Below are 27,969 nucleotides of genomic sequence, written 5' to 3' on the forward strand. Positions count from 1 at the left end.
GCTGGGAGGGAGGTCTGGTGGCCTGGAGGCGATCCATAAGCGGACTGGGGCTCCGAGGGTATGGAGGGAGCTGGACACGAAAAGGCGCATGCTCAAACACCTTGACCTCGACAGGGCGGCGCATGCCTTATTGTGCATACGGCACAAGTTTTACCTCTGCGGGGATAAAGGGGGTAGGATGCTTGCACACTGAATGCAGGCGCGCACTCAGTTAAACACTAACCAAGCCATCATGGACCCTGAGGCAACGGAGCAAACCACTGTTGCTGCCATTGTAGGCGATTTACGCCAATTCTATCAAACTCTATATAAGAGGGAGGAAACGGCTCCGGGGCAATAGCGGAGTATCTTGAGTCGTGTGGTATTATGCCCCTCTATCGGGAGTCGGCGGAAGCTTTGGATTCAGCGATACGCATCGGAGGTTAAATCTGCTATTGTGCGGCTGAAATGAGCTAAATCGCCTGGGCCAGACAGCTTCTCAGCCATATTTTATAAAACTTACTGTGTGGAGCTGGCTCCTCTTTTAACATGCCTTTTTTTAAAAATTCCTTTCTTGATACGGGAGCGGTGACTCAGTCCATGAACGAGGCAGCAATTGCTGGCATTCTCAAGCCCGGGAAGGACCCTGCAGAGTGTGGCTCGTATAGACCTTCTCGCTCCTCAACATTGATGCCAAACTATTCGATGGAGTGATTGAGCCCGATCAAGCGGGATTTATTCCAACGCATCGGGGGGGGGGGGGTGGGGGGGGGAACAATACTAAGTGGCTGCTCCATCTTATGGATCTGGTGCACCGCTCCAGGACGCAGGCCTTCTTGCTTTCTATTGACGCGGAGAAAGCCTTTGACCGCGTAGATTGGGGTTATCTGTTTGCGGTGCTGAGAGCTTTCGGGGTGGGGGATAATTTCCTACGATGGGTTCCGTGCTTCTATGCGGCTCCTAAAGCAGCGGTGCAGGTGAATGGCTGTAGGTCTGATCTTTTTCCCATCACCAGGGTAACTGGACCGGGTTGCCCCCCCTCCCCATTGCTTTTTGCGCTCTATATGGAGCCTTTCGCCCTGCCCGTTCGGTCCCATGTCGGTATCTCCGGGATCATATTCGGGGCAGATGTTCATAAGATCAGTCTATATGCAGACAACATAATTTTAGCGTTGACTAACCCTCACTCCTACCTGCGATGCCTATCGGCAGAACTCCTCTCATTCCAAAAGGTGGCGGGGTTTAAAGTTAACTTTTCAAAATCACAAATCCTTAATATATCCATTCCTGAGGGCATAACTGTGTTGCTTTACCGCTTCCATTTTCCTGATATGTTTTGCCTAGATAAATTTCGTGTGTGCATAGAGGTTCCTGTTCAGCAACCCTCTACAATATGGTTCATTTTTTCTTTTCAGAAATATATATCCCCCTGAAGAAGTGCCATCCTAGTACGAAATGTTTTGGGGTTTTCATGTCATCTTAAACTGAGCATTTGTTATGGATCCTTAAGGATTTTTGATCAAAAGTGTAATCATATGAAGAAATATGTACTTATGAACACTGACTTCTGGATCTATTAAAAACACTTGGATGAATAAACATTCTAGAAATTCTGAATATCAAGTGATTTACTTCAAGTTAACCAACAGCTACGCACTTGTTGTGCATTAAGAGTGCTCAGGGCAGTTCTTACCTGATGTAAGACTTCCCATTTTCTTATTGGTTTTAATATTGGCATTGCGCTCATGCTCGGCTCTTTGCCGGGCAAACAGAGTGAGAGTACGGAGCTTGTGAACAGTTGTACTCGTTATCATTTTTTGTCACACGTATTGCAGTGTAGACCAGACCTGAGACATAAATTCTGGTGCAAAGCACCAGCACAAATTAAGCCTTGGTTAGCATAAAGCCACACTTGGAAAAGATTAAGGAAAGCATAGAGGTATGTACGGCTCAAAGTCCAATAGGAATCTGCTCTTCCGTGAACTGTGTGAACACCAGGATATGGGGAAAACATGAGATTTAGATAGTGTTATCTCAATCACAACACCATCATCCAATGAAAAAACAGTGTTCAGGTGCTTTGCAGTATAGCTCCCAATATCACTACCAGCCATTTTCAGCCTTGAACAACTTGTCACTACTGGTGCTTGCTGAATAGTAGGCTTTCTTGCCATGTCAGACCATTATGTTCTTGTCGAGATTTCTTTCCCAGGCTTGCTAATACATTGTCCTCCTAACTCTCTAAGTCACGAAGGCACCTGCAAGGGAAAAGTTATATCAAGCAGAAAAAGACCACTTAATGTTAAAACAATGCAGGCCTAGTCTGGCTAACTATAACATGAACACTGAATGTCAAGTTTAATATGTGACAATGAGTCCACATACAACTACAAATAAATGGAAACCTTATTAATAGTTCTAGATCACACTCCTCTTATACTCTCAAATACGATAAAATTCAGAGTTTGTAACTAAGCGTGAATGTGAAATACATGTTGCACATTATTTACCTATATGAATGAATCTCTAGCTTCTACAGGGAATACGTTTCTAGTGCGAGGATGGTTTCGAATAGGGACTACATGTTGCATATTACATTTAATGTGTTAAGGCACACAGTTTATATTGTCGAGTACATGAGAATAATACACTGTTGGTAAGGACGTGCAAGGAAGGAGCCAAATTATGCTGCTCTACTTAAAAAATAGCATTGAAGAAAATGTGTTTAAAATTCCGAACCTGCTGAAATGTGCAAGTCTTGGTGAAACGTATGACTGATTTCTCCCCACCTTAACCCTTGATTCGGTGCCCAGGATCTCAAACCGGCATCCCGGTTGACCTCATATCGCATTTTATTGGTATCACAGAAGTTGCAAGCTGTCCCCTTATTATTTTTTTTGCACCTGTTTGATAGCCTTGGCAGTGCAGGATTGTTCTGTATGTGCTTATTGTGGTTAATTCAGTATGTTGAAAGTGAGACTATATGCTTCTAATTATAAATAATGTCCTGCTAGCTAGTTAGCAGTATTTTTGAATTTGCTGCATTCTCTTAACATTGAAATGGTAATGTAATCAGTGGTCCTCGAAGATCTCTTGGTGACATTGTGAACAGTGCAATATGAAAGTTAAGATGACCTAGCTCCCAAAGGGGGTGTGAAGGAAAAACCTAGTTTGAATCTTTCTTAAAAGGATTTTGGTCAGCCTGAGTTAGGACTGAGTGAAAAGGGCTGTTGGGTACCTTTTTTAGGTCGAGCTATTATAGCTCTGAACTATTGTAGTTGAAACAACCCTCTTGAACAAGCGGATTTCTCCCAATGCATGTTGTCTACTGAAGCGTGAAGCTTCGCCAGGCGTGCGCTATGCTCGTTCCCTCCCACACGCTTGCTCCCCCCACCCGACTTGAAAGGAAGCCTCGCACACCAACATGTCTCTTAACACCACCAGACATCAAAGGCTGCTGTTCCCCCGCCCCCACAGCAATGCCCATATGCTCTTGCCTCCTGTCTCTCCCCCCTCTCTCACGCTCTCTTCTTCCCTCATTTACTCTCCCTCACACACTCGCTTATGTATACTCTCCCTCCTTCCCCCCCCCCCCCATATCCTCTCTCTTCAAGCCCGTGGCCTCATTAATGCCCACTTATCTTCCCTTGGCCTGCTGCTTCTTAATCGAGTGCGCTTTTTTTACCTCTGATTTTTCTCTCGTCCTTGCTCTCTCTCTCTCCCTCTTCACAGCCCTCTCTCTCATTAATCTTCCGCTGTCTCTCAGTCTTGTTAATAAGACATGCTGCTGTTTTCTTTCTTTCTACCCTCCTTTTCTCTTCTCATTTTTGTCTCCCCTTCTAGGTTTTCCCTCCCTCGCTAGTCCCGACGCCCTTCACCACCTTTCTTTTTTCCTTCATCTCATCTTTCATTCTGTCTCGTTATCTTCCCTCATCTCTTTCCTTCCCCTTCCGATTGTGTAATTTCCTCCGGTTTCTTTCAGTCTTGTTTGTGTTTTTTTTTAAGACACGGAAAAATGAAGTGATTTGCCCAGAATCACAGGGTACTGCTCAGTTTAAAATCCGCGGCTCTGGCGTAAGACATCCTATGCTTTTGTGCAAGAGAGCAGAATCTACTACAGATTAGACAGGGACTCTTTCACTTGGCTATGATTTCTGTTGCTTGCTTTCCATATTTTTCTCTCATGCAACTCAATTTGAGAATGCTTTATTGACCATGCCTGAGCATTTAAAATTCACAAATAAGGGTATACTTCGCATCCGATTTTAACAGCCCTTTGATGGTGTTTCAAACTGGAAGGTATTTCACCTCTTCCTGCCTCCCTTGAGTTCTTATCAAAAAGTAGACTGCTTTGGATTTAGGAAAGTGAAGGCTGGTGTCCCCGTTCTGCTTGTACTCTGACAGGATGTTGAGACGCCTCCCGTGATGCCTGGCTTCTTATTTTTTTTTTTCTCACTCTATCACACCATTCAACAACACTGGTTCAAATATGTTCTCTCAATGTTTCAAGATTTATTACAAATGTCACAAAGATGTTAATATTTCACTTCTGTTCTTGGATTTTCATCACAATAAAATACACTGAACATAATCTTCCCAAAAGTTATTTACAAAAGTTTACACTGTTGCCATTATAAATTACAATAACTTTTATTTAAGTATTCATTATTAAAATAAAAGCCATTGTTATTTGTAATAATACATCTAAGTCATGTAAGTACAACACATATTGCATTAGAAATGCTATAGGTGTCACGTTTGCAAAAGTTTACACTATTGGCATTGTAAACAGACACATAAATAAAATTTTTGTCATTTACAATACCAATACCTCAAACTTTCCTAATGCCAGACCTATTGCATTGCAAATGCTTGTTTGATTTGGTGTTTAAAATGGGGTAGTATATAGTGCTCCACCCCCTTCAAAATAGCTCTATTCCCCCAAAGACCATTTTCTGGGTAAGAGAAAACGCTGTTGGGTTCAGCCGGGCCCTGCACTCAGACCTACACAACTGTGTGTTTGTAAATTGAGACTTGAATCCTCTGTTCTAAATCTTCTTCTCTTTGGATTTTTCCCAAGGGGCCCAGGGTGGCTCAGTAGCCCGAGCTCTAATCAGTGATGGCACCTTTGCTGTGAGGGCTGTGACTCGAGACCCCGATAAGAGTGCTTCCCAGGAACTGAGGAAACTTGGTGCTGAGCTATTCAAAGGAGACCTGGATCACATGGAGACTTTAAAGCATGCCTTGACTGGCGCCTATGGAGCCTTCCTTGTTACCAACTACTGGGAGCATTGCAGTAAAGAGAAGGAGGTTGCACAGGTGAGACCTACCACTCTTATCAGGGGTGAGTGCAAGGAGCTGCCCAGCCATCGGGGGTAGCCTTCTCCCTCAACCCCACCTTGTTATGGGCTGGGCATAGAAGCACTGTACATAGCAGAGAGCATCTAATATTGGATTGATGTCAGATTTTGTGACAAACCAAGAATCCTACATGGTAGGATCTTGGGTTTCAATACCTGTATTTGCTAAATCGATCCTGGTTTTGGTGTGTCTTATAGGGTAAGGCTCTGGCTGACCTGTCCAAGGACACAGGCTTAAAACACGTGGTGTTCAGTGGTCTGGAGAATGTGAAGAAGCTGACGGAAGGCAAGCTGGAGGTACAACACTTTGACGGCAAGGGTGAGGTGGAAGAGTATTTCAGAGACATCAACGTCCCTATGACCAGCATCCGGTTGCCTTGTTATTTCGACAACTTTCTTACCTTCTTCCGACCTCAGAAGGCCCCAGATGGCGATGGCTATTTGCTTGGTAAGAGGAGGAGTGTGGTTATGTTAATTCAAGCTGTGTAGCTGGTTGTGTCGTAGGTGTTGGCCTTGCTTCTGGAAAACCATATACAAAATGCTCTTATGTAATTTATGTATTCCAAATGAAACAGCGAATCGCTCTAATTGCTTTAATTGTTATGTTTATTTGTATCCTGTCAAGAAAAACAATAAAAATATATTTTTAAACAAAACATTGTATCAAAAATGAAAGCATATCAGTGCCCATCATCAGCTTTATTCACAGTGAGCCAGATTACTTTGGGTATATCCACTTTCAAATGCTAAATGCCTAATGTATAAGCCCGTGACCTCCAGATTTTATTGCTACCATAGCTGTCAGGCTTAGTTTATTTTGTGTCCCATCCTGTTTTTTAGCTGTACCAATGGGAGACATTCCAATGGATGGCCTAGCTGTAGATGATCTTGGTCCTGTAGTAGTCAGTGTCCTGAAGGCCCCGGAACAGTTCATTGGGCGGGACATCGGACTCAGCTCGGAGAAACTGACTACTGAACAGTATGCAGCCATCATGACTAAATTCACTGGGAAGAAAATCAAGGATGCGAAGGTGAGACTTGCACCGTTTTCCATTGTTCATAGCTTCCCTAGCAACACTTGTTTGTACTTTTTCAGGAATGTATACAGCAAGGGGCTTGCAGCCCACCCATTGCATAACATGTTTGCTTCATTGTCACTTTCATTTGCTTGCTTCTGATTGGCCATCACATGCTGGCTTCCATTCCTTTTTAGGTCGAAGCCTTCATTGCAGGGCATTGCCCTGCTGCAGGCAAAGACCTATTGTGAACAGGAGAATCTCAGTGCTGCGTGAAACCACGCCCCCTTTTTCCATTGGCAGGCCTCACGAAATGGAGGCCTGCCATTGGAAAAAGCTCCTGTTTAACAGATTTGTCTGCTCTGGATCCTGCCTCTCGGACTCCATGACCTGCCTTACGGTAGCACAATAATATTTTCAGAAATATTGCCTTGGCAACCATGAGGCAGGTCGGAGTCCTGGAGGGGCAGGATTCAGTATCCTGTTTCCTCGGCGGTGGAGCAGGTAGGGGAGAGGCGGTGCTTGTTATGTCACTGCAGTCAAGGAAAACTAGTTTGAATCTTTTTGCTTTATAAAGAATATATCCGCGCAGGTTGTAAAGTTTTGCAGCTGACAGGTGTATGTAATGTACTCCGATTGTAGACCACATTCGAATCACAACGAATTTGTTCGGAGACACTCCTGAATGACTATTTTATTCCAGGAGTAAAGCTCCTTGTTTATTCAGCCCCTGCTTTACTCCTGGCATTAAGGAGCGAGACAAGAGTATTCCGAGAGGAAGCCACATCTATTCCTAGTGATATCTTCGCGAGTTTCTGTTTGGATTGCCGCTCTGAGGTATCGTGACTTGGAATATCAAGGGCTCCTCTCGCGACGCGCGCCTGTCGTGACACACTTTCGCTGCGGAGTCCTCGCGCCCCGAAAGGAAACGCCGGAGTCACCTCAGCCCCAGGCAGTGCGCCAGGGTCTTTCCCTCCCTACAGAAGCACTGCGCCTTAAAGCTGAACTGGCACCGCCGTTAAGAGCCGCCGAGCGAGCGCTCCGGAGGTAACCAGGCGCTTTCCAGATTTCAGAGCTGAGTTAAGTTTTTTAATTCGCCGATAGCCCATCTGCTGCAGGTGGAATGTAAACCAGCATGTGTGGTTTATGTAACCTTGACAGAAAGCGATTTTGTGATTAACACAATTCCATATTTAGCCTTTTATAATGTAAAATCAAAAGTGCTTCCGGAAAAAGAAAACTGTTCAGCAGTTTGTATTTAAGAACACGAGTTTTGTGTCTGGTACGGCGCAGCTCTGCTCAGTCAAACGCCTCGAGGCGCTTTTCTGATGAGGCGCAGAGTGCACCACTGATCTTAGAAAAGGTGACTATTTTGGGGGGATTTGTGGTGAGATGGTTGCAATTGGTGCAGTCGGTCTTAGGGGAGCGTTTCCCTTTGACTTCCAATCGTGGGCCTCCTGTGGAGAACTGCATGATGAGCCTTTAGCAGGAGAGCGCAGGCCCCCTCCCAGGCTGTGGGACTGTGTATCTTGGGCTTACCCGTCAAGGTTCTTGTCATCTACCTGGGCACTGCCTGGAAGTCCTGGTACCAATTCCTGGGTTTGGGCAACAGACGCTCGATGAATGTAGTACATGTCGCTCATGTTTTGCGCTTACGCAGATGACATGTTACCGCTCAGCAGTGCAGATGTATTATTGCTTTACCCATGGTGTGGTAGGCGCTGCAGCGATGCTACTGTGGTATGGTATTTGTTTCAATGTTTCTCATGGGAGAGTGCTTACTGACTCACCCTGCTAACGTTTCGATGGAAAAAATGTTGACAAAGACATCAGTAAAAAGCATAATATTATAAGGAAGTACGTACATCTTTTGTTCTGCTGCTCATAAAATACATTGGTCTGCAATTGCATTTATATAGTGCTTCATACCGCCGACCAGGCGCTGACCCGCATTAGTGGATGGGTAACACTTTACACTTTAGGCAGTGCTTGGTTGCAGTATTGTTGTTTTGAAATGTGGTCTACGCGTGAAGTGTTGTGGTAACCAGAGCAGTTCTTTTATGTTCACACTTGTCGCTGCCTATGTTCTCAGTGGGAAATACCCACTTTTTGCTTCAGGGAGTCTAAGCAAAGTGCAAAGCTGTGGTATAATGAAGAGAAACTGGAACTTTAGGCTTAGCAATGTTAGCCAAAGACAGCCATGTCTCAAAGAAGTTGTACAACCAGATACTTAGTTTGCCCTGCTTTCTTCATCTATTCATTGCTCTCAAAGTCCAGTATTACCTCTGTAACGGAGACTGAGCTCTAGTTAAGGAAGGTCTAAATTGGGCTCTGCCTGGCCAATGGACATTTTACTTAAAAGTGTCTTAAAAATCTTTGCGACCCAACACAGTCACTCCCTTGGCCCCCATCATTTCTTCATGTTTTTGCCATCAACTGAGTTTGCATCTCGTGCTGGAGCTTACAGTTTCTGTGACTACTAGCAGTATGAGTTGTCACGGAGCACAGCAGTTGCTAGTGCTAATATTACACAAGTCACTAGTGCTCAAGTCAGTGGTACTCTTGCTGCAAGCTCAGAAGCGTGAAAGGCAGAGTGGACTGTTTTAGAATGCAAATGTTATGGCATTCTGTTATGTATTTGCATCATTGTTGTCTTCTCTATGTGGACATTGTACTGGCCCAGGAGAGTCCTAAAAGGGTTTCTGCTAATATCCAGTACCTGATATTTGAAGTCGCTCTCACTCTGCATCCCAATTATTCCTTTCAAACCCATCGAAAAGCAGTTGAAGTGGTCTACATAGCATTTATTGCCTCAGTCGCAATGCGCTATTTAAGAGTGTTAGTCTTGGATCTTGTTTTGCACGATGTTGAAGCTGCGAGTGCACGCCATAGATTCCATAGACTGACGGATTATCTCTCTTAATCCTTCTTTGACAGTGACACTATAGCTCATCGGAGTCCCTTGAATCAAAGCGTATGTTATGTAGATTTCATGTGTGCATTAAGATGGATAATCTCTTAGGTGACACTCTGAGTCTTGAGATAAGTGGTCGTGGCAGATTCCGGGCATGGATTTCAAGGGATAACACAATTTAAGCAATGCTGGACAAGAGGAAGGCAAGAGAGCCTGGTTACCACTCTACTGAAAAAATAAACTGGCGAGGGACGCAAGCTCATCACGATCATTTCAGTGCACAATCTTTCCCATGGCACACCTGCCTTTGTTTAAGTGGAGCATGATGCCTAGCAGGTGCACAACATTCTTTTAAGGGTGTGATTCTTCTTCGAGGAACTTCTTTTTTTCCCTTGATCATTAATTCTCTGTTGGAAAGACATCAAAGCTCGTCCCTACTTTTCAAGGATGTGGTGCAGTCATTTCACACCAGATCAACAAACATAAAAAAAGTGCTCCACACATAAAGGGTGGCCTCTAATCAAATGTGGTTGCTTGTCATTGTTACATGCCTAGCCAAATGGAACGCTATTCCCGTTTTAGTGTATTATGCTTTAAAATGTCTTTTTTAGGTCTCGCCTCTCAATGCGCAAGCGCATTGAGCAGAGCGAGACTATAGCGTCTTAAACAGACTTTACCTAACTGGGCGATTTGGTGCTGTGCCCGTAGCTTTTAGGTCAATGCGCAAGCCCATTGACCTAAAATGCGCGTGCACATCAAATCGCCGTCTGTTCCCTCAGCCGCACTCCTCCCACACCTTTGAAGTGAAGCTTAGCTTCACTTCAAAGGCCCCTGCTGCTTTCACACCCTCTCCCCGCTCCGCCCCCTCCCCTTCCCGCCGTGTCGCATTTCTCCTCCCCCCCCCCCCCTTCTCTGCCTTCGTCGCTCGGCCCCCTCCCCTGCCTGCCATGTCGCATTTCTCCTCCCCCCCCCCCCCTCCCCTTCTCTGCCTTCCCTCTGTCTTGTTTACTTTCCAGGTCCGTAAGCGACTAAGTGCTCTGTGCTCCGTGAGTGGTTCAAAACTATATACAAACGTCAATCTGTACGTTAAATATTATGCTCATGTTTGATAAGCAGTGCAACGGTAGAAGTTACTCCTGTTCAAATCCATAAGCGACAAAATGTGCTCTATGCGTTTAGTGAATTATTTAAAATTACACTCCTGTTGGTAACCGGAACTATGTTGAGCCGCGTTGGTGCTTAGCGGTGTTTAAAGAAATGGTAATACTATTAAAGGCGCACCATTACCAACATTACTACGCTGTTGGATCTTAAGGTTACCGCTGTCTTCCGTTCAGCGCGTATGTCACGTCTCTCTCCGTTCAAAGCAAAGCTGCAACATTACAACTCAGGACAATGCGCTTCATCTCGGCCCGGCCTTTTTTTGAAAGGTTCCAGCTGGAATATTTTTTGAGCGTGAGCCATGAATTCCTCGGCTCCGCGGTGTTTCAAAGCTTTGTGCGGAATTAGAAAGTTTTGTTTAGTTCTTTTTCAAGAACAAAAATGCAGTGTTTTTTTCCAAATCTGTCGATATTGATCACTGTGAATTGTCATGTGTACAATTACACAAGACGCACACATGATGCGAGGTCCGGTTTGTGTTTGCTGTGGCAGGTATCGGGGATTTATAAATAGAGGGTGGTAAAATTACCTAACACGCTGCCTTTTCGCAAAGTGAACTGGCCTTCGAATGCTTTGCTAAAGTGTGCTTTAAATATGAACGCCTCGGGGTTCACTGCAGCCAGTCGAATCTCGGCCATTTTTAAATAAATTGAGACTGGAAACCGTTTTTTAGCTCAACACGCACACACCGACACGCACACAATGGTGCAAACGCAGGCGCACAGACACATACAGAGAAACACACTCGCACGCATATAGACACACACATTACACACAATAGCACGCACATTCACATTAACGCAGGCACGAGCGAGCACACATACACACAAACATACATGTTGTTTTGCAAAGAGACTCCCACAGATGATGATAAACACCCGCAGGCACGCATTCACACGGAAACAGTCGCAAACACACAAACACTTCTACAACAGATGTCCCTTCAACCATTTTCGAACAAAGACTGACAGACACACAGACCTTCCCAGAATAAATGCACGTGAAAACGGACAGACACGCACCAGGACACACCACACAGACGCACACTGTAGGGGTGTAACAATGTCCTACCACTCACGCCCCCAGGGTCACCAGGTCACGTGCATGTTACCCACCTGTGTGCCACTGCTGTTATTTGAATAATGCCCAGCTCTGCTGATACAATGCTTCTAGACAATATACACAACCACCCCATCCACCACCACCGCATCCACCACCACATCCACTATCACCTCCACCTCCACATCCACCATGACATCCACCACCACTGCATCCACCACCACTGCATCCACCACCACATCCACTGCATCCACCACCCCATCCACCACCCCATCCACCACCCCATCCACCATCACCACATCCACCGCATCCACATCCACCACCACCACCAGTTTTTTTTTCGGTTGGAGCATAGACGAAGTACTGATTGCTTCAGCTTGATTGCTGTCCTTCCGCTGATCACGCTTTGATTGAGGCACTACTTTATTTGTATTCCACTTTCTTGTCATCCTGGTAGAACCGTCACAATTTGTAGCTATGTTTTACTATGCTACACACACTTCAAAGAAGCCCTTTTCTCCTTTGAACTGGATGTTTATCGTGGCAAGATGTTGCCTGCTTCCAAAAGTATTATTACTAAGGCATCAACATGGGTGCAATTGCTTTCTTTTGGTAGGATTTTTTGCCAAATGTCGTCTTTTTAAAAAAAAAATTTTTTAATGCATGGGGAGAATAGACTATTTGCTCAGGATCATAGCGATGTTCTGCCAGACTTAGCAAGCATTGGTATAGTCAATGGGTATCACCATTGAGATTATTGGCCCTGCCATTGCCCTTTGATGCATCCAGCACTAATGCACTTTAAAAAAACTCATTATTACTGTCGGTCATAGCGCTTTTAAAAATTGGTTTTAGCCACACTGCAAAGCATCCATGCTGCTGCACAGCATGGCTACAAATCCTTGCCAAAAGCCAATAGCTCTCGTTGGCAAGACCTGTTGGATTTGCCAATGTTTAAGTGTGGTGCTTTCTGGATCTGCTGCTGCTTGCCCTGGTCTAACCCGCTTCCCCCACCTCAACTAGGTTTTGAGTCCGTCTAGATCTGCATCGGTCATTGAATTTGCACACATTTTTGACCATCTGTGATTACCATTCTGTTTCTTGGTTTTGAGCTCTCTGATTTGCATTCTTGGAATACTAGGTTTGGTGGCTCATTTGCAACTCCTGTTTACCACGTCACTTTTTTTACATTAATTTGCTTGTAGTAAAAGTGTTAGTTGCTACTTAACAGTTGAGCAAACTATTGTGGAAGAGGTATAGCCTAGTTTTTGTTACAACCTTTTATAGTTTTACTTTTCATTGTTCATGTTTTGATGAGCGATTCCCAAAGGTGTTATTTTTCTTCACACGAGGTAGATTTATGATTGTCTAATCCACCTGTAAAATACGCAGCACTTCAAAGTCTAACTCTTTATGTAGAAAGTTCTTTTAATTTTCCTTGGAAGTTCAGCAGTGCACTCAAGCCTGTTACCATCTGGTTAATTCTGTACTATGCGGCTCCCCAAGTGGTACAGACCGGTGCACGAGCAGACACCGGTCTGTGCGCGTGAGCCGCACGGCGTCACGTGCACGTCCTCCCGCATCTCTTCCAACGCGTGCTCCAGGCTGACTTTTTTTTTTGTAAGCATTGGCTGAGCGCCCACACAACTCGCGCTTCTCCTGACCTCGCGCGCAGCCAATGCTTATTTCAAATGTAGACATGTATGCGTAATCGCTATATTATACACTGTGTAATCCTGGATCAGTGACGGGCCTCAGTGCCGTGTTTGCCTGCCGCCTGCAGTGTTGGATTGTGTTTGCGCTCTTCGTTTTCATTGCCTCTCTTCATGGCTCCGTGACAATCACCTGGAAATTCATGGCGACCGGAAGGTAAACAAGCTACTTGTGCCAGTGTGAGTGTAAAGAGGTGTTGTTTACAATTGAAATAATCCAGCTGGGGCGTTAAAGATGAAATTTAGGTTTATTCAAGAAAACAGTCAGAACACCACGGGAGTGCATCCTTCCTCTCCGGAGCATGAACAGCAACTGACAAGTACAACCGTCCATGCCAGAGAGTCAGGCTGCCCTCCCGAGAATGCAGGTTTAAAGCATAATAACAATTACATTAGACTTCATGCGCACCTAACAGAGTGTGCGCATGAAGTCAGACTCAAAAGAAAACATGAGCGCGTGTACATGAGCCCATTTTACATCACCCTTCCCCTTTCACGAACAAATAAAGTTAAGATAAATAAAAATCTTAGTACTTTGAAGGAAAAGAGCAATTGCGTGTCGGTCTTATTTGTTCAGTACATGCAACATCATTACATATAGAACTACTTGAAATCATAGGATTAACCAAAGTTTCCTAAGTCCTGATTAGGTACACCTTGATCTTGAGAACCCAGAGTATTTTGTACCCTTGGGCTTTGAAGATCCGGATCAAGAGGAAACTCATCTTGTACCTCAATCCTCCAAAAAATGTGAAAAGTGTAAATCATTTGATAGAGCTTCTTTTTTTTATCAAAAATCCTTCTAGCTTGACCTGGTGTTAATTTCACCAAGACTCTTTTACTCCACCAACCTCTTTGACCAAGAAACAAAGATCCTTTTGTAGTTTTCAGTACCTGTACAGGAAGAGAACCTAGAAAGACCTTTCTTCACTTTCATTGGAGACTTAATTAACACCCAATCTTCAATTTCAGAATCATTTTTGCATTTCCTACCATCATAATATTTCTTTTGAGCAGCTTGCTTGAAAGCCACACTCTTGAGCATTCTCTCTATCTTTACAGACCAAACATGAGTTGTCACTTTTCTTCAAATCCTTAATCCAAGAAGGACACAGAGTACCATTTGGTTCCCTTTTTCTCAAAAGCCCGAAGGGAGACACACCAGAGGTCGTGTGTGGGGTAATGAGATATGCCCAAAGTTTCTTATTTAGAAAAACATCCACAGGAACTCTCACAGGTAAAGCTGTCTGTATTCCTTTTATAACCCTATTCGTTCAACTAGACCGTTAGCTGCCAGGGAATATAAAGCAACCTTCAAATGCTTGATATCATGAGACAAGAAAAATGATTCCATACTTGTTGAGGTAAAATGTGAACCCTTGTTACCACCTCTTTAGGAAAACCCTCAGTCATAAAAATTCTAGATAAAAAATTAATCACAGCACTAGAAGCTGAAGACTCAAACTCCACCCATTTTGAGTAATAATCAACTAAAACCCCAATGTATTTTTTTTCATTGGGGAGTAGATCAAACAGACCTGCAAAATCTAATGCGACTTTCATCCAAGCTTCTTCAGGTGTTACGTTGTGTAATGGAAGTTTTGCAATCTTCCAGTGCTTGTCTGAAACAAGACATGTACTACAAGCATTTACCCAGTTGGTAACGTCAGACTCTAAAGCAGGCCACCAAAAACTTTCTGGAGGAGGTCCCCTTTAAGAGAAACGAAGCTGAAAGGTTCAGAGGCTGAGTCACGTATTTCCTTTCCGGTTGCAATGCCTTTCCGGACTGAAGGTGATGAAGGAGCCGATCGGGTGAGGCTTTGAGAGGCACAAATGATTGGTGATGTTTAAAGAAATCCAGAAAATTGCAGCAAATCGTCGCCAATTGTAAAGAGGTGTTTACAATTGAAATAATCCAGCTGGGGCGTTAAAGATGAAATTTAGGTTTATTCAAGAAAACAGTCAGAACACCACGGGAGTGCATCCTTCCTCTCCGGAGCATGAACGGCAACTGACAATTACAACCGTCCATGCCAGAGAGTCAGGCTGCCCTCCCGAGAATGCATGTTTAAAGCATAATAACAATTACATTAGACTTCATGCGCACCTAACAAAGTGTGCGCATGACGTCAGACCCCAAAGAAAACATGAGCGCACGTATAAGCGCGTGTACATAGACATGAGCGCGTGTACATAAACATGAGCGCATGTATGAGCGCGTGTACATGAGCACATATTACAGTGAGGCCCATATAAAGGCGATCGTATAATCATCCGATCCCTAAACCCGTCCATCGAGGAACGCTGCATTGCAATTCCAAAACTGAGTGACCCCTTAAAAGGGACCCCCCCCCTTTCCCAGACCCTCGGTCCGATGTCTAGCATCTGCCCTCTGTAGCTCGGGGGTCGCTGCCCCTTGCCTTCTCCAGTGCCTTGTTTTATACGCCACGGCACCCGCGATTCTTCATTATCCCCCCCCTGAGGTCACCTGCAGGTTAGAATCACCCTTGTAACCAAGAGCTAGCGGCAAGACAACATGTAGAATCCGTTTGTTGTAGAGCCGATTACCGAGCCTCACGTGCAACCTATCAACCTCAGTTATAAGAATGAATGTATGTGGCACTAAACTGGTCACTCGATGGCTGACAAGGCAGAGAAGCCACTGTACTATTCTTGGAACTGTCTCCCTGTTGAAATGTGGAGTCCTGGAATGTTACTGCAGCCCACGAGGCGCTCAAGGGGATTAGATCTGTGAACCTGGGAATAGTCTCTCTGAAGTAAAGGAAGTGGGCATGCACTAAATGTCCTTGCCAGTGTTAGCGAGATGGGTCTTCTGTTGGTACACGTCGCATGCTCCATTCCTCATACGTTATTAATTCCAAATAGCTGTTTGAAGCAAACTTGTATTGACCCACTTTAGTGCATACATCTGCTGGCCTTGCTCACATCTGTTTCCAAGGTGGCATGATGGAAGTGCAGTGATCTGTATGCCATCAGAAGTCCGGCAAGACTGATTCCGAGGTCGCTAAACTCAGTAGCATTAAAGGTAGTATTAGTAGCACCCCTCATTTAAAGTGCCAAACTGCGGAATTGCGGTATTAGGCGTTGTATAAAACGTATGAATCGTCAATTGTGTAAATGCTGGCTGAGTTTTCCATCTAGTAAGGAGTTAAATCCTACATTTGAAATAATATAAATAATTAAACCTGTATTGAAGGTGGTAGTTTAAACAAAGATCCGTTTGACCTCTCTCCCTCTCCGTCATGCCAACAAAGCTACAAACGCTGCTACAAGCAATCTCCTGAATTTCACCTGCCGTGCCGTCTGATCTGAATTGTTGCAGTAGCGCATCTTTGCATCTCCTGTAGTGAAAAGTTGGGGTTTCCAGGGGTCTGTTCAAGTGATGGCATAATAATACTCCACAGCTGAAAGAGAATCTGCGGTAATACCTTAAGAGCATAGCCTATCTGAACTGGCAGTGCACTTAGTCAACCGTTCTCTTCTGTTCCAGAGCCCACATTAGTTCTGCTTCAGAGTTAACACTAAATGGTTTCAGTTTCTGCTAAATTAAATAAACAAGCATTTGCAATTCAATAGGTCTCGCGTATACGCAAGTTTAAGGTGTTGACATCGCAAATAGCAACAAAGCCTTTTTTTTTGTTTGTTTTTAAAACCGAAATTAAAGGCACTGTCATTTACAATGCCAATAGCTTAAACTCGCATAAATGCAAGACCTATTGCATTGCAAATACTTGTTCCTGTTGGCAGGACATTGGTCAGGCCTTCCACTGTCAGTTATGTTTGGAGACTGCATGTCGCATCCGTAAGGCTTTTATTTTGGTAATACCATTTTTACAGGTGTACGTAAGCACATTTGTATAGCGCATACATCTGGCCAGCTGTTGAATGCTGCTTAAAATTGGTGATGATTAGCTGGCACTTGAGTCGATTAGCAACTTCTTTTAACAGTACCATAATGTGAGGTGCAGAAGTCCAGACGAAGAGCTAGTGGAAGGGTTTCACAATGTGACGAAGTAACCATTCTTCATGGTAGCCATTTTCAGCAGGCTGATGGCAGAAGTCATTGTCCATTTGCTCTTGTGTTTCGGGAGACATGCAATAAAAACGTATTTAGGATTAAATATTTGGGGCAGTTCCAAAGAACAACTTTTGTAGTAGGCATGCGATTTTAGAATAAGAATCTTCTTCAAAGCTTTCTAAAGCTATGCTCCCTCTATTTCCACACCCATTCCCTATGTCTCCGTCTCCTAGAAATGGTGCCTTTCTGCTTGGTTCAGTCTGGGCCAATATACATGCTGATCATGACCAGTTCAATCTGGTGGTGACTCGGACTACCTGCAAGAACTAAGGGAAAGGGACCTAAAGCACTTGTCCCTGATTAGGAGAGGGCTTCAAAATGTTAACAGAGCAGAATTTTGGCCCAGGCTTCTTGTCTGTGTCCTCGAAGTTGGTAAATTTTGTGTCTTTCAAGGAAACTAGTTTGCCATGCATCACAATATTGATATTCAGCTGTGCCTTGTACCCACAGACTAACCAGTGAAGTCCTTCCACTTTAATCAAGCAAACTGGATGCAGGCGCGCTCACTGAGCAAACTGAACCCTCAAAACTGAGATCCAGAGAAATTAAGGTGCAAAAAGTAAAACGTGCACCTTTAAAAAAAAAAAAAAAAAAACCTTATTATCCAATCATAATTATGTATCCGGAGTTGCCACACATGCAGATATTTATGAATTCCTTGAAATCAGTTATTTTTTTGATAAATTAAACTTGTAAACAGCAAGCACCTTAAAATCTTTTGCGACTGTTAACTCCAGTCCAAGCCAGAAAAAATGTGTGCTTTGACGTGAAGCAATCAAGTGTGAGTTGTGTTCCACCTGAATCATTACGCTGTATGTTTTCATTCTGAACCAGTTTGTAGCAAAATTCCTTCTTTGGTTTTCTCAAAACGCACAAATGCGCACCTAGGGATGGAGGCCGGAGAGAAACAAAGTATAATGGAAAAGGGGGTGGTGGGTGAAACTGAGGGTAGGTTATAAACAAGGGAAAGTGGGAGGAGAACCAGGGCTTTAGAAACCACAGAAGGTGGAGGGGAGTTAAAGGGGAGAGGGTTTAGCCTTATGGCTAGAGCGGTGGACCTCTAAACTCTGCATCGTGGGTGGGTTTACAAAATGGGGACTTGTGGGGGGGGTCGCAGCACAAACTGCATAATTAATATTCATTAGGCAGATCTCTATTTACGATACCCCCCTATGATTGGCTCCAATTACCGGAATGGTAGCCTGCAAGAGACCACAGGACACCTTCCTTGTGATTGTGTTCCAACACTATCTTTTTATTTAATCTTCTCAGTCTATATCAGAAAACTTCATGGGGAGCAGGTAGTGGTCCCAGATTCAGAAAGCAATCTGTAAGGAAAATCCCTTTCAAATTACGATTTATGGTTTGCAAGCCCAGTTTTGTGATTTTGGAAAAATTTTAAAATCCCAAAATAGAATTCATACATAAAGGATTTTGCAGTTGCATGATTTTTCCAAATCAGAGGGTTTCTAACTGCAACATTGTAGCACATCTGACCCGAAATGCTGTCTCCTGTTCTAAACTGAAAACCACCAGCAGTTCAAAATTGGCTGGCTTCTGCTAATAAATTGATATCTTTCGTCCCTTGTTCCTCCTGCAAAGATGCTTGGCTGAAGCCTTATCCATCATGGAAGGATATCACATAGTCCCGTGAGATTCCTACTGCCCACCTTGCCTGGAGAAGACTCCTCTCTTGGGGCATGGAACTTGAGAGATACTTCCCTTCATCTCTGGTGCTGCCCATGGCCATATCTATCTCATAAGTCCTTTCTTTCAAACCCTGCTATTAGTGCCACGTTCAATTTGTTGGGCCAGGTTCCTTGATACCAAAACAGTTTGGCATAAAGCTTTAACAATATCCCCACCTGGTGCCTGTCCACGGTCCATAGCATAGCCTGGGTCCCCTGGGGGGCCATAAATCATATGATTCACCGCTGCAAGGTGAGAGGCCCAGTATTTCTTCAAGTCTGGGAGACCGATGCCCCCATCATATCACGGGAGTCAGCTTTACAAATGCTATGCGGGCTCTGCCGTCCCAAAGAAGTTGCCGTTGGAGTGTCTCAATCTCCCTGAAGTAAGCAACAGGCACTGGATCCATAGTGTTTTGCAGTATGTATAGGAACCGAGGCAAGGCCATCATCTTGAACACCGTCCTGCCAAGTAATGTCATGTAGATAGGCTTTGCCTTTACACTGTGTTAAGTTAGCATGAGCTTTTTAGAAGTTTAAACGCCATTTTACCTCTGCTGCTTTTACACACAGCACATATTTTTATTAATGCGTTGAGCCCAGTGGAATATTTTGCTTCTCACGAATGTTTTCGTATAGTATCAGCTTTGCTTGGTAAGCTATGTCTGAACAGTGAGTGCTGACGCCTTCAAGGTTATTTTAACACAGCGGTTGCTCGGTCTGATCAGCGCACGTCTTAGACAGAACACATAGGCAGCTGTGGCCAACTCTGGCTTTAGGCGCGTTTTAATAATGCACTGCGCAGAGCATGCACACGTACTTGATGAACATTCGCATGCAGAGAACTGGTGTAGAAGATGATGTGATCCCTTTCTACTAAGACCAGAGGTATGGGGCTGCCCTTCTAAAACCCAAGGAGACCTTCTGTAATATAATATACTAGCAAGGGAGGGTAAGACTGAGGTTCTGTTTAGACCTTTTCCCTTTAGCATTTTAACATGCTTTCACCCTTTGTATTTTATGAACTAGTAACTATGCTGATAACCTTGGTGCTTTATAATATGTTTGCTTGTATTAGCCAAGATACTGCGCTTGAGAACACTGCATTAGAAATAAATATTTCAAACTTGCACGTGTCTTCATTTACTCCTCGTTCTGGACTGGTATGATAGTATAACGAAAGAGTGTTTATGTGTTCCACGTGACCTGAGGTGTTCTAAGTTCATGTTCTGGGTTGTCTAATCATTAGGGGTGTGTAAGAACCATTGAGATACTGATTGCTAATTTGGTAGGGGATTTTGGATACGAAGGTGAGTTTTGGCACACCCTAATACACCGAGGTTCCAAGTCTCTATGCACAGTTCTGTGTAGGAGCAGAATCCCTGCGACAGTAACGACAAGGGGAGAGCCCTCCAACATTCCACATGTTTTCTGAGCCGACCCAAAGGGGGTTCCAAGTTATTAGTATATCTCGCCTACGGGTCTAGTGTTATATACATGCCAAGATACTTAAATCCCACCAGTTCGATCGTTATAGGGCATGACTGCGGGACCACGGGCGACACACCCGATATAACAAACATTACTGACTTCATCCAGTTTATTGCAAACCCGGAGTACCTACTAAATATAGTCAGGACATCCAAGAAATTACTCGGGGATGCCCTGGGGTTAGTGAGATATAACAGGATATCGTCCCCGTAGAGCGAGATTTTATCTTCCCACTCCGGTGTCCACCGCAAGCCACGTATCGACCGGTCCCATCTGATCCATGCTGCCAGTGGCTCCAACGCCAGTGCGAAAGTAAGAGGGGACAATAGACATCCCTGTCTTGTGCCCCTCCCAAGGGCAAAATCAGCGGATTTACAATTATTTACAATCACTCTGGCCAAAGGAGCGACATACAACAATCGAACCCATCCGATAAATTCCGAGCCAAAGCCCATCTTAGTAAAAACCGCAAACAGATAAGCCCATTCAACCCTATCAAATGCCATAGTGGCATCCAAGACCGCCGGTTCCAGTATTTTCCGAGAGCCACCTAAAATCCTGTGGAGTCTCCGCAGGTTCAGGACTGTTACGACGCGGCATGAAGCCAGATTGATCGGGGTGTATCAGGGTTGTAATGAGCTTGACCAACCTAGTGGCGAGTGACTTCGCCAATATCTTGGGCTCAGCATTGAGGAGTGAGATGGGTCGATATGAGGAAGGGGACGTCCTAGTTTTGCCTGTCTTATGAATAACTACAATATTCGCCACCCGCTGGTCGTATGGGAGTTGTCCCTACTCTACTTTCTAGAAACCTGGCACGGATATGCGGAGCAATTTTATGGGCATTCAATTTGTATAGCTCTATAGGCACTCCATTCGGACCTGTTTTCTTCCCAGACTTTATGCTTATAATTGCTTGCGCAATTTAATCATCCGTGATGGAGTCTAAATATTTTCTATTGTCTTTGGAGAGGCTCGGCATAGCTATATCTCTGATCATTTCGCCATTCTCTGTCTCGGTAAAACCATTCGCCGAGGTATATACTTCTTTATAATCCTCTGAGAAGGCGTCTGCTACTGCCTGCGGATCCATGATGCTATCCGATCCCGACCCTTCTAGCTCAGGCACCAAATGAGACCTGCTCTCCACATTCTAACCGAGCAATTAACTTACCAGCCTTATCCCCATGCTCGTATACTTGACTTTGTATGTCATTGTTATGAGACTGCCTTTTCCCTGGAGAGGCCCTTGTGTTCATCTGGTTTCAATTTCAACAGATGCAGGTCTCCCTGAGCAGCAGTCTCAGCCACCCATTTCTCAAACTCCACAACTTCGGCCTCTACCCTGGTTACCTCTGCCTGGTGTCGTCTTTTTGCCTGCAATCAAGGAGGACCTCACCCGCAGTAATAATTTATATGCCTCCCACAGAGACTGTGCTGAGTCGACTGTGCCCACATTTTCCTGAAAATAGTGTTTCGAAATTTGGCAATATCTCCCCTTCTTTGTGGCCAGGTCCTTCAAGTGCCATGCATTAATCGGAGCCACTCTGCCAACCACTAATAGCCCGATCTCGACCTGTAACCACATCGGGGAATGATCTGAAATACCCCATCCCAGGTATCTTGCTTCTCTAATTGTGTCTGCCATAGCTGCCGGCACCAGTTTGTAGTCTAATCTAGACATGCTATTATGTGCGGCGGATATACGAGTGAAGTGTCTCCGGGTCAGGTTACGCACTCTCCAGCAATTTACTAACCCTAGCAATTCAAGAAAGTCGGGTAGCAACTTCTGTGATTGCGTATGAATACGCGCCGGGAACCTATCCACTCCCTCGTCAAGCACAGCATTGAAATCTCCCCCTAGCACCAGGAGACCCAGGGCAGGGTTGGAAAGACCGCACTCCGATCTTTAAAAGTATCGGATTGAGGGCCCGGTGGTAAATATATGGAAAGGAAGGTAACGTCCCACCTGCCCCGACACCCACATATCTGCCCCTCTGGTCCGACCATGTAGCCTTTAGATCGAACTGGGAAGGAATTTTAATGAGGATGCCAACCCCCCTAGACCCGGATGTAAACCTAGCATGTGCTACTAGTTTATATCCCCCACTATGGAGGGCCATGCACCAATTCCCAACAAGATGCTTCTCCTGTAATAGTGCAACTTCCGGGGAGTGTCTTCTAATTAGCTGATTCACCATCCCTCTCTTGATCTTGTCACCCAGACCGTTGACATTCCAGCTCAACACTCTTATCCTCGATCCCTGATTAGTACGAGACATTTACCCCCACACCGCTAGCATTGAATAGCAAAACTGTCACCTGATGCATATAGCTAACGCTCATCCCCAACTAGCAGTGTGCCTGTCACCCCAATCTACTCTACAATTAACTAAAAGTAGAAAACAGATGAGGGCCCTCGGACAGACCCGCCACACCCTCCCCCCCCCCCCCCCCCCCCCCCCGACACACCATCGCTACCCCTGTGTTCAACCCACCAAGATATCTTTCAGAACTCAAGTCAGGGGATCAGTTACATACCCGCCCCAACCCTCACAACGACTTACTACAATTGAAGCCCATTCAGTCCCCATTGTGTACTAAATCACTGTCCATCCGCCTCTTCTCGGTCTTTACTCTGGCATGTGGGTACTGTCTAACCAATCCGCTACCACCTCAGGATTGTCAAAAAAACAGGCTTTCCTATTTAGTTCCACCTGGAGGCGGTCTGGAAACATGATAGCATATTTTATACCCTTGTCTCTCAATTTCCTTTTCACCGAGAAGCCTTGACGTTGCTTTTGTACCGTTTGGGTAAAATCCGGGAAGGAGAGTCATTTTCAAATCTCGGTGGAACCCCAGCCTGGGTCGCCTGGAGGATCATATCTGTCCCGAAAGTTCAGAACCCTTGTTATCATAGGACGGGGGTGCCCCCGGTCTAGGCCTACCTCCCGGGACTCTGTGGGCACGTTCAACCATGAAGTAGTTACTAAGACCTTAAGGTTTGAGGGGTTTGGCCTTTTGACTACTCTGGCACCTCCAGTATACGAACGTTGTTGCGCCGTGCCCTTCTTTCATAATCATCCAGTTTGTGATCGGTAAGAACTCTTGAGGCCTTAAGATCACGCCTCTCTTGCTGCAACAGGTTCACAGTCTATTAGGCTGGCTGGCTTGAGTTCCAGTGTTTTGACCTTCTCACTTGCCTTTGTGAGATCCACTCATCAGCCCCACCTCAATTGTGACAGTATCAAGTTTATTGTCTAGGGCCTCCATCTTCTGGCCCCAAGGATGTCTGAACTCCTGTGATGACCGCCATGAGATCTGTCTGCGTTGGTTCATCCCTGGCAGGAGTGGCACCTCCCGCGGAGGCCTTTTTCGATTCCACCAGAGACCCCTTAGGCAGAGTAGCGATCCAATTTGTTTGTTTGAATGTTTCTGGCCCCCTTAGAGGACTGGGATTTATCCAGGTCTGTTTTTGTCGCCATCTCTCCTTCTGATCCCAAATGTCTCTTCTCCACACCTGCCAACGAGGTCCCAGCTCGTTATTAGACCACGGGCTGTTTCCAATCTCGCCCCACTCCTCTACCAGGCCACACCCTGTCGCCCAGACAGTCTCTCCTCGCACACTGCTCAACTCCTGGGGGCGTATTTCACGACCTAGGGGTTCCTCGCTGCTGTTAAAATCTTCCCTCCGGTCAAGATATCTTGCTGACTACAACGCAGTGGATTTAACCCCCCTGGCAGGGTCCTCCGCTTTACAAAGCAGATGTTATGGCCAGCACTTCCTCCGGGATCTCCCCATAGTTTCAGCCATCGTCTCCAAAACTCTCCTGGGCGGCTCCTTACCACTCTGGGAGATATGCCCAGCAACACCTCACAGCTCTTCTTGGCCGCATCTACCGTCTCAGGCATCTCCCCTACAGGGTGGACTTTGGGGGCACCCCCTGCGACCAATTTCAGCACCTGGCCACCGACAAGACGTTTAAAGCCCGTCCCCCCGGTCAGCCACACCAATATTCCCTTCTAAATGGGCTTCCAAACCACCTCTGGTACCTGGGTGACGACACCACCGCAGGCAGGCTGAGCAGGTCGTCCTGTGCCAATGCCCCTCCTTTACAGTCCAGCCGCTGCATTCATGCTGTGGGGCCTGCCAAATGTCCCGGGCCGATAGCAGCTTTCCCCCAGATTGGGCAGGCCCGCGGCGTCTGATGTTGATGCACTACCAGGCGGACGCGCTGCCACCTGAGGCCCCGGCTTCTCGAACTGACCAGGCCCCAATCTTCCAGACGGCGTATCTTCGCCACCGGATCTTGGGGGCGGCCCAAAACAACACCGCAAGCGTCTCCAGTTCCCCTGTATGGGTGTGGGGTTGGGGCTCAGGATTAATGGCAGGATGTTGTGGCAGGAAAGGGAGGTCGGCGGAGCAGAGTCCCTAAGTGGCCATCTTTGGTCGCCGGCTTGACTTCCCTAGCCCTCCACACCCCCCGCAGTTTGCAGATTTAAAAACATTTTTTTAAATATAATGGCCAGGCTTTTTTTTCGTACTGAAGGTTAATGTTTAGAGGAGTTCAAGGCATTATAAGGCACTGAATACAGTAGATAATTGTTTTGTACTGCAAGAGGTGACAACAGATTTTTCTTTGATGGTCCTAGCAATGTAGTGATTGGTTCTTCTGTAGAATGAATCCAAGCGTAACCTGATGGGATGGAGTTGTAGGTTTGGTAAAAATGAGATTACACCCAGCCGCTCAACTCTTGGTTATTTGATTGAATGTTCTGAATACAATAGCTCCTCTTTTGGCTGCTTTTCTGCCGGCAGCTGGCTTGTATCCATTGAGAGATCAGTTTAGGCCAATATTTAGTCTGTGAAAATGTTTGTTGCTGAACAGTTTTGAGCACTAATTATTTATCACCTGCATACAATGGATATTTCAGATGGAACAATAGTTTTTTTTTCTTTAGGCAATGCTTTTGTTAAGCACATGAACCCAACACAGGGCTTTGCATGTTCATTCAGTGTCTGACAAAAAAGTAAGTTGCGATCCACACTTAGGTGACATTACACCACTCAAGAAGGATGAAGATCTGTACAAAGTGTTCATCTGCTGATCATGGTCTGTCTAATAACATTTATGGTATTGACCACTGCAAACTCATAAGACCTGTGAAGTCACTTGACCTTTTTCTGCAGCTTGAAAGACAATATGCCTCCTCTGTTTAGAAGTGGAGGGGGTTTATGTTCTCAATTTGGGTTCTAACACTGCCACCCTATCTTTTGTTATTAAGATCCGCTAATCAGGTCATCAAGGAGTATTGTTAGGTTGGACAGGTGACCATTTCTTAGCTCTTCTTTTGCACCAGCTTACCTAATTTATTTGGGGTTTCTGATGATCTGCTGCTCTCCCTAATACCCTGCTTCTGGGGAATGGCTCAATCTCACAAGCATGCATATACCTTTCAATTTGAAGTTCATTCTGGATGGATGGCTTCACTCGACGCCATCCAGTTTTTGGCAAGAGGTTTTGAGGAATTGAATGAAGACCACCATCATTTATAGGTATTATCCACTTCTGTAGGAGATTAACCAGGAGCCCTCGCCTATCGCAATTGAAAGATGCAGACCTCGATTCTTTAAGCAGATCTTCCAAAATTTTACCCTTTTCTTTCCCACTGGCACCACGTCACCTTTGATACCTCTTAAGCTGGTGGGCTTTGGATGCCAGTTCGATACTGCTATAGGTCTGTGGCCTGTTATTGCAAGATTCCACAGAACTATTTTCCCATGAAACCTCACCCTCTCGCATGAATCTCCCTCCTCTCTTACACATTTGTTGTATGTTTTGGCCTGTGGCTGTTTGCTGGACTTTTGACTATTGCTGTAGGCAGAAACCTGCTAAACAGGGCAGTCTGGAGTGCTCTGTAACCTGGTACGCCTTTGTCTTCTCATTGAGGCAGCTCCTCCCGTAGGCTTGCCCTGAATGTCAGGGTTCACGATTGTCACTGGACATGTCCAAAGTTTAGAAGCAGCCCATTGAAAAACAGCAGTATTAGTACAGGACAACCAGGTCTTTTACTGGAGAATCCTTTTTTGAAAACCTTGGATCATAATACATTTTCATAGTTATGAAAATGCCACTCAGCTTGGATACAGCACTGAATTCTGACACCTGCACTGCAAAACAATGTCTTATCGAACTAAATACATCATTTGAGTTAGATATATAGTTTAGTAACTGATCCTGACACCACAATTATATCATAAATGTAACTAAGCCCTAAAAGTACAAATCTGCAGTTCTATTTGAGTTACCTACTTTATTTTAATTGCTTTTTAGACTACAGTATTGTGTGCCTGATTAACCTTAAGTGACTTATTGAGATTTGTCTTCATGACTGTTATCAGACCTAGTTAGATTATCTAATAAGTGTGCTTAAATCCATCTTGGCTGCTCAATAATACATTTATTCTATATTTTTTTTCTATATTTTGAACAAGAGCTTCAGATATGGTTTCTCTTTTCTGGAAATTGGCTCTAAATTTAAGTGGAAAGGAAATTCTCATTCTTGGAAGAAAGCATTTCTAAACTATTAGATTTTTTTAAATCTCTTGTATTTGCTATTTTACAAGCATTAGTTTTGATTTGAAAATCTAAAAATTGAAAAGAGATTTTGAATTGCAGTACAATTAATAAGTGGCAACACCAGTAGAATGGTGTAATTTTGTAGTTTACTACTACCAATAACACTGACGGTAATGCAGGTCAGATTTGGCCAACTCCTGTGTCCATGATCACTTTTTTCCAGAAGGCGCATTAACTGTAATATACACAAGAAATAAATCTGTTTCTTAGATGAGTTGGTTTCTGCAGAAGTTGCTGAAATTCTTTTGATGTAAATTTGGCTACATTCGGTTAGAGGGTCGAAGGGGTTCCTGGAGCTCCTTAACCAAAAAAGTATTCTTTGCCATTTTGGATAAGAGTGTGTCATCTCCGTTTATCTGGCTTGCACTGCCTGACCTAATTGAAATAGTTTTGCAAGTCAGTCAAAAAGTACAGATTCCAATCAAACACCTTATAAACATTTTACTCAGAAGTGCTATTTTGTGTGTTCTGACTCGTACGGTAAAGGTGTTAAATTCCTTAGTCAATCTCCTTTATTCTTTAACTGTATTTTTTACTTGAACCAGTGGTTGTATTTTTGTTAATTTTTTTTTACTGCATTATTTTGTAGTACTGCTTTACAAAACTCCTCTGGCGATTACCAGTAGCTGATTATTCACACATTCCAGCCATCACATTTTAAAAAAAAGTATTTTTATTGTGTTTTTCACAAACACATACAATTGACATTCAAGCATTATGCATAGTCCATACAGGGTGACGATCCATTAGGCTTAGGAGCTGGTAGCATGAGATGCAAAGGCGTGGTCATCCTGTTAACACCACCATTGTCCTACATAAAACATAACCTATACCCAGTGGTGTTTTGTG

At 44.6% G+C, this 27,969-nt stretch overlaps 1 protein-coding gene across 1 annotated transcript in view; it reads left to right on the forward strand.

Annotated features, from left to right (window-relative positions):
• The window catches only part of LOC147685260 (nmrA-like family domain-containing protein 1), a 56,947-nt gene that overhangs the window by 17,275 nt on the left and 11,703 nt on the right, over nt 1-27,969 (forward strand). The window contains exons 2-4 of the mRNA XM_086941153.1: nt 5,060-5,298; nt 5,538-5,787; nt 6,180-6,370. Coding sequence (XP_086797279.1) covers nt 5,060-5,298; nt 5,538-5,787; nt 6,180-6,370 — 680 coding nt within the window. The remainder of the gene's footprint in view (nt 1-5,059; nt 5,299-5,537; nt 5,788-6,179; nt 6,371-27,969) is intronic.

The sequence above is a fragment of the Lissotriton vulgaris genome, chromosome 10 (assembly GCF_964263255.1).
Source record: "Lissotriton vulgaris chromosome 10, aLisVul1.2, whole genome shotgun sequence".
Classification (NCBI taxonomy): domain Eukaryota; kingdom Metazoa; phylum Chordata; class Amphibia; order Caudata; family Salamandridae; genus Lissotriton; species Lissotriton vulgaris.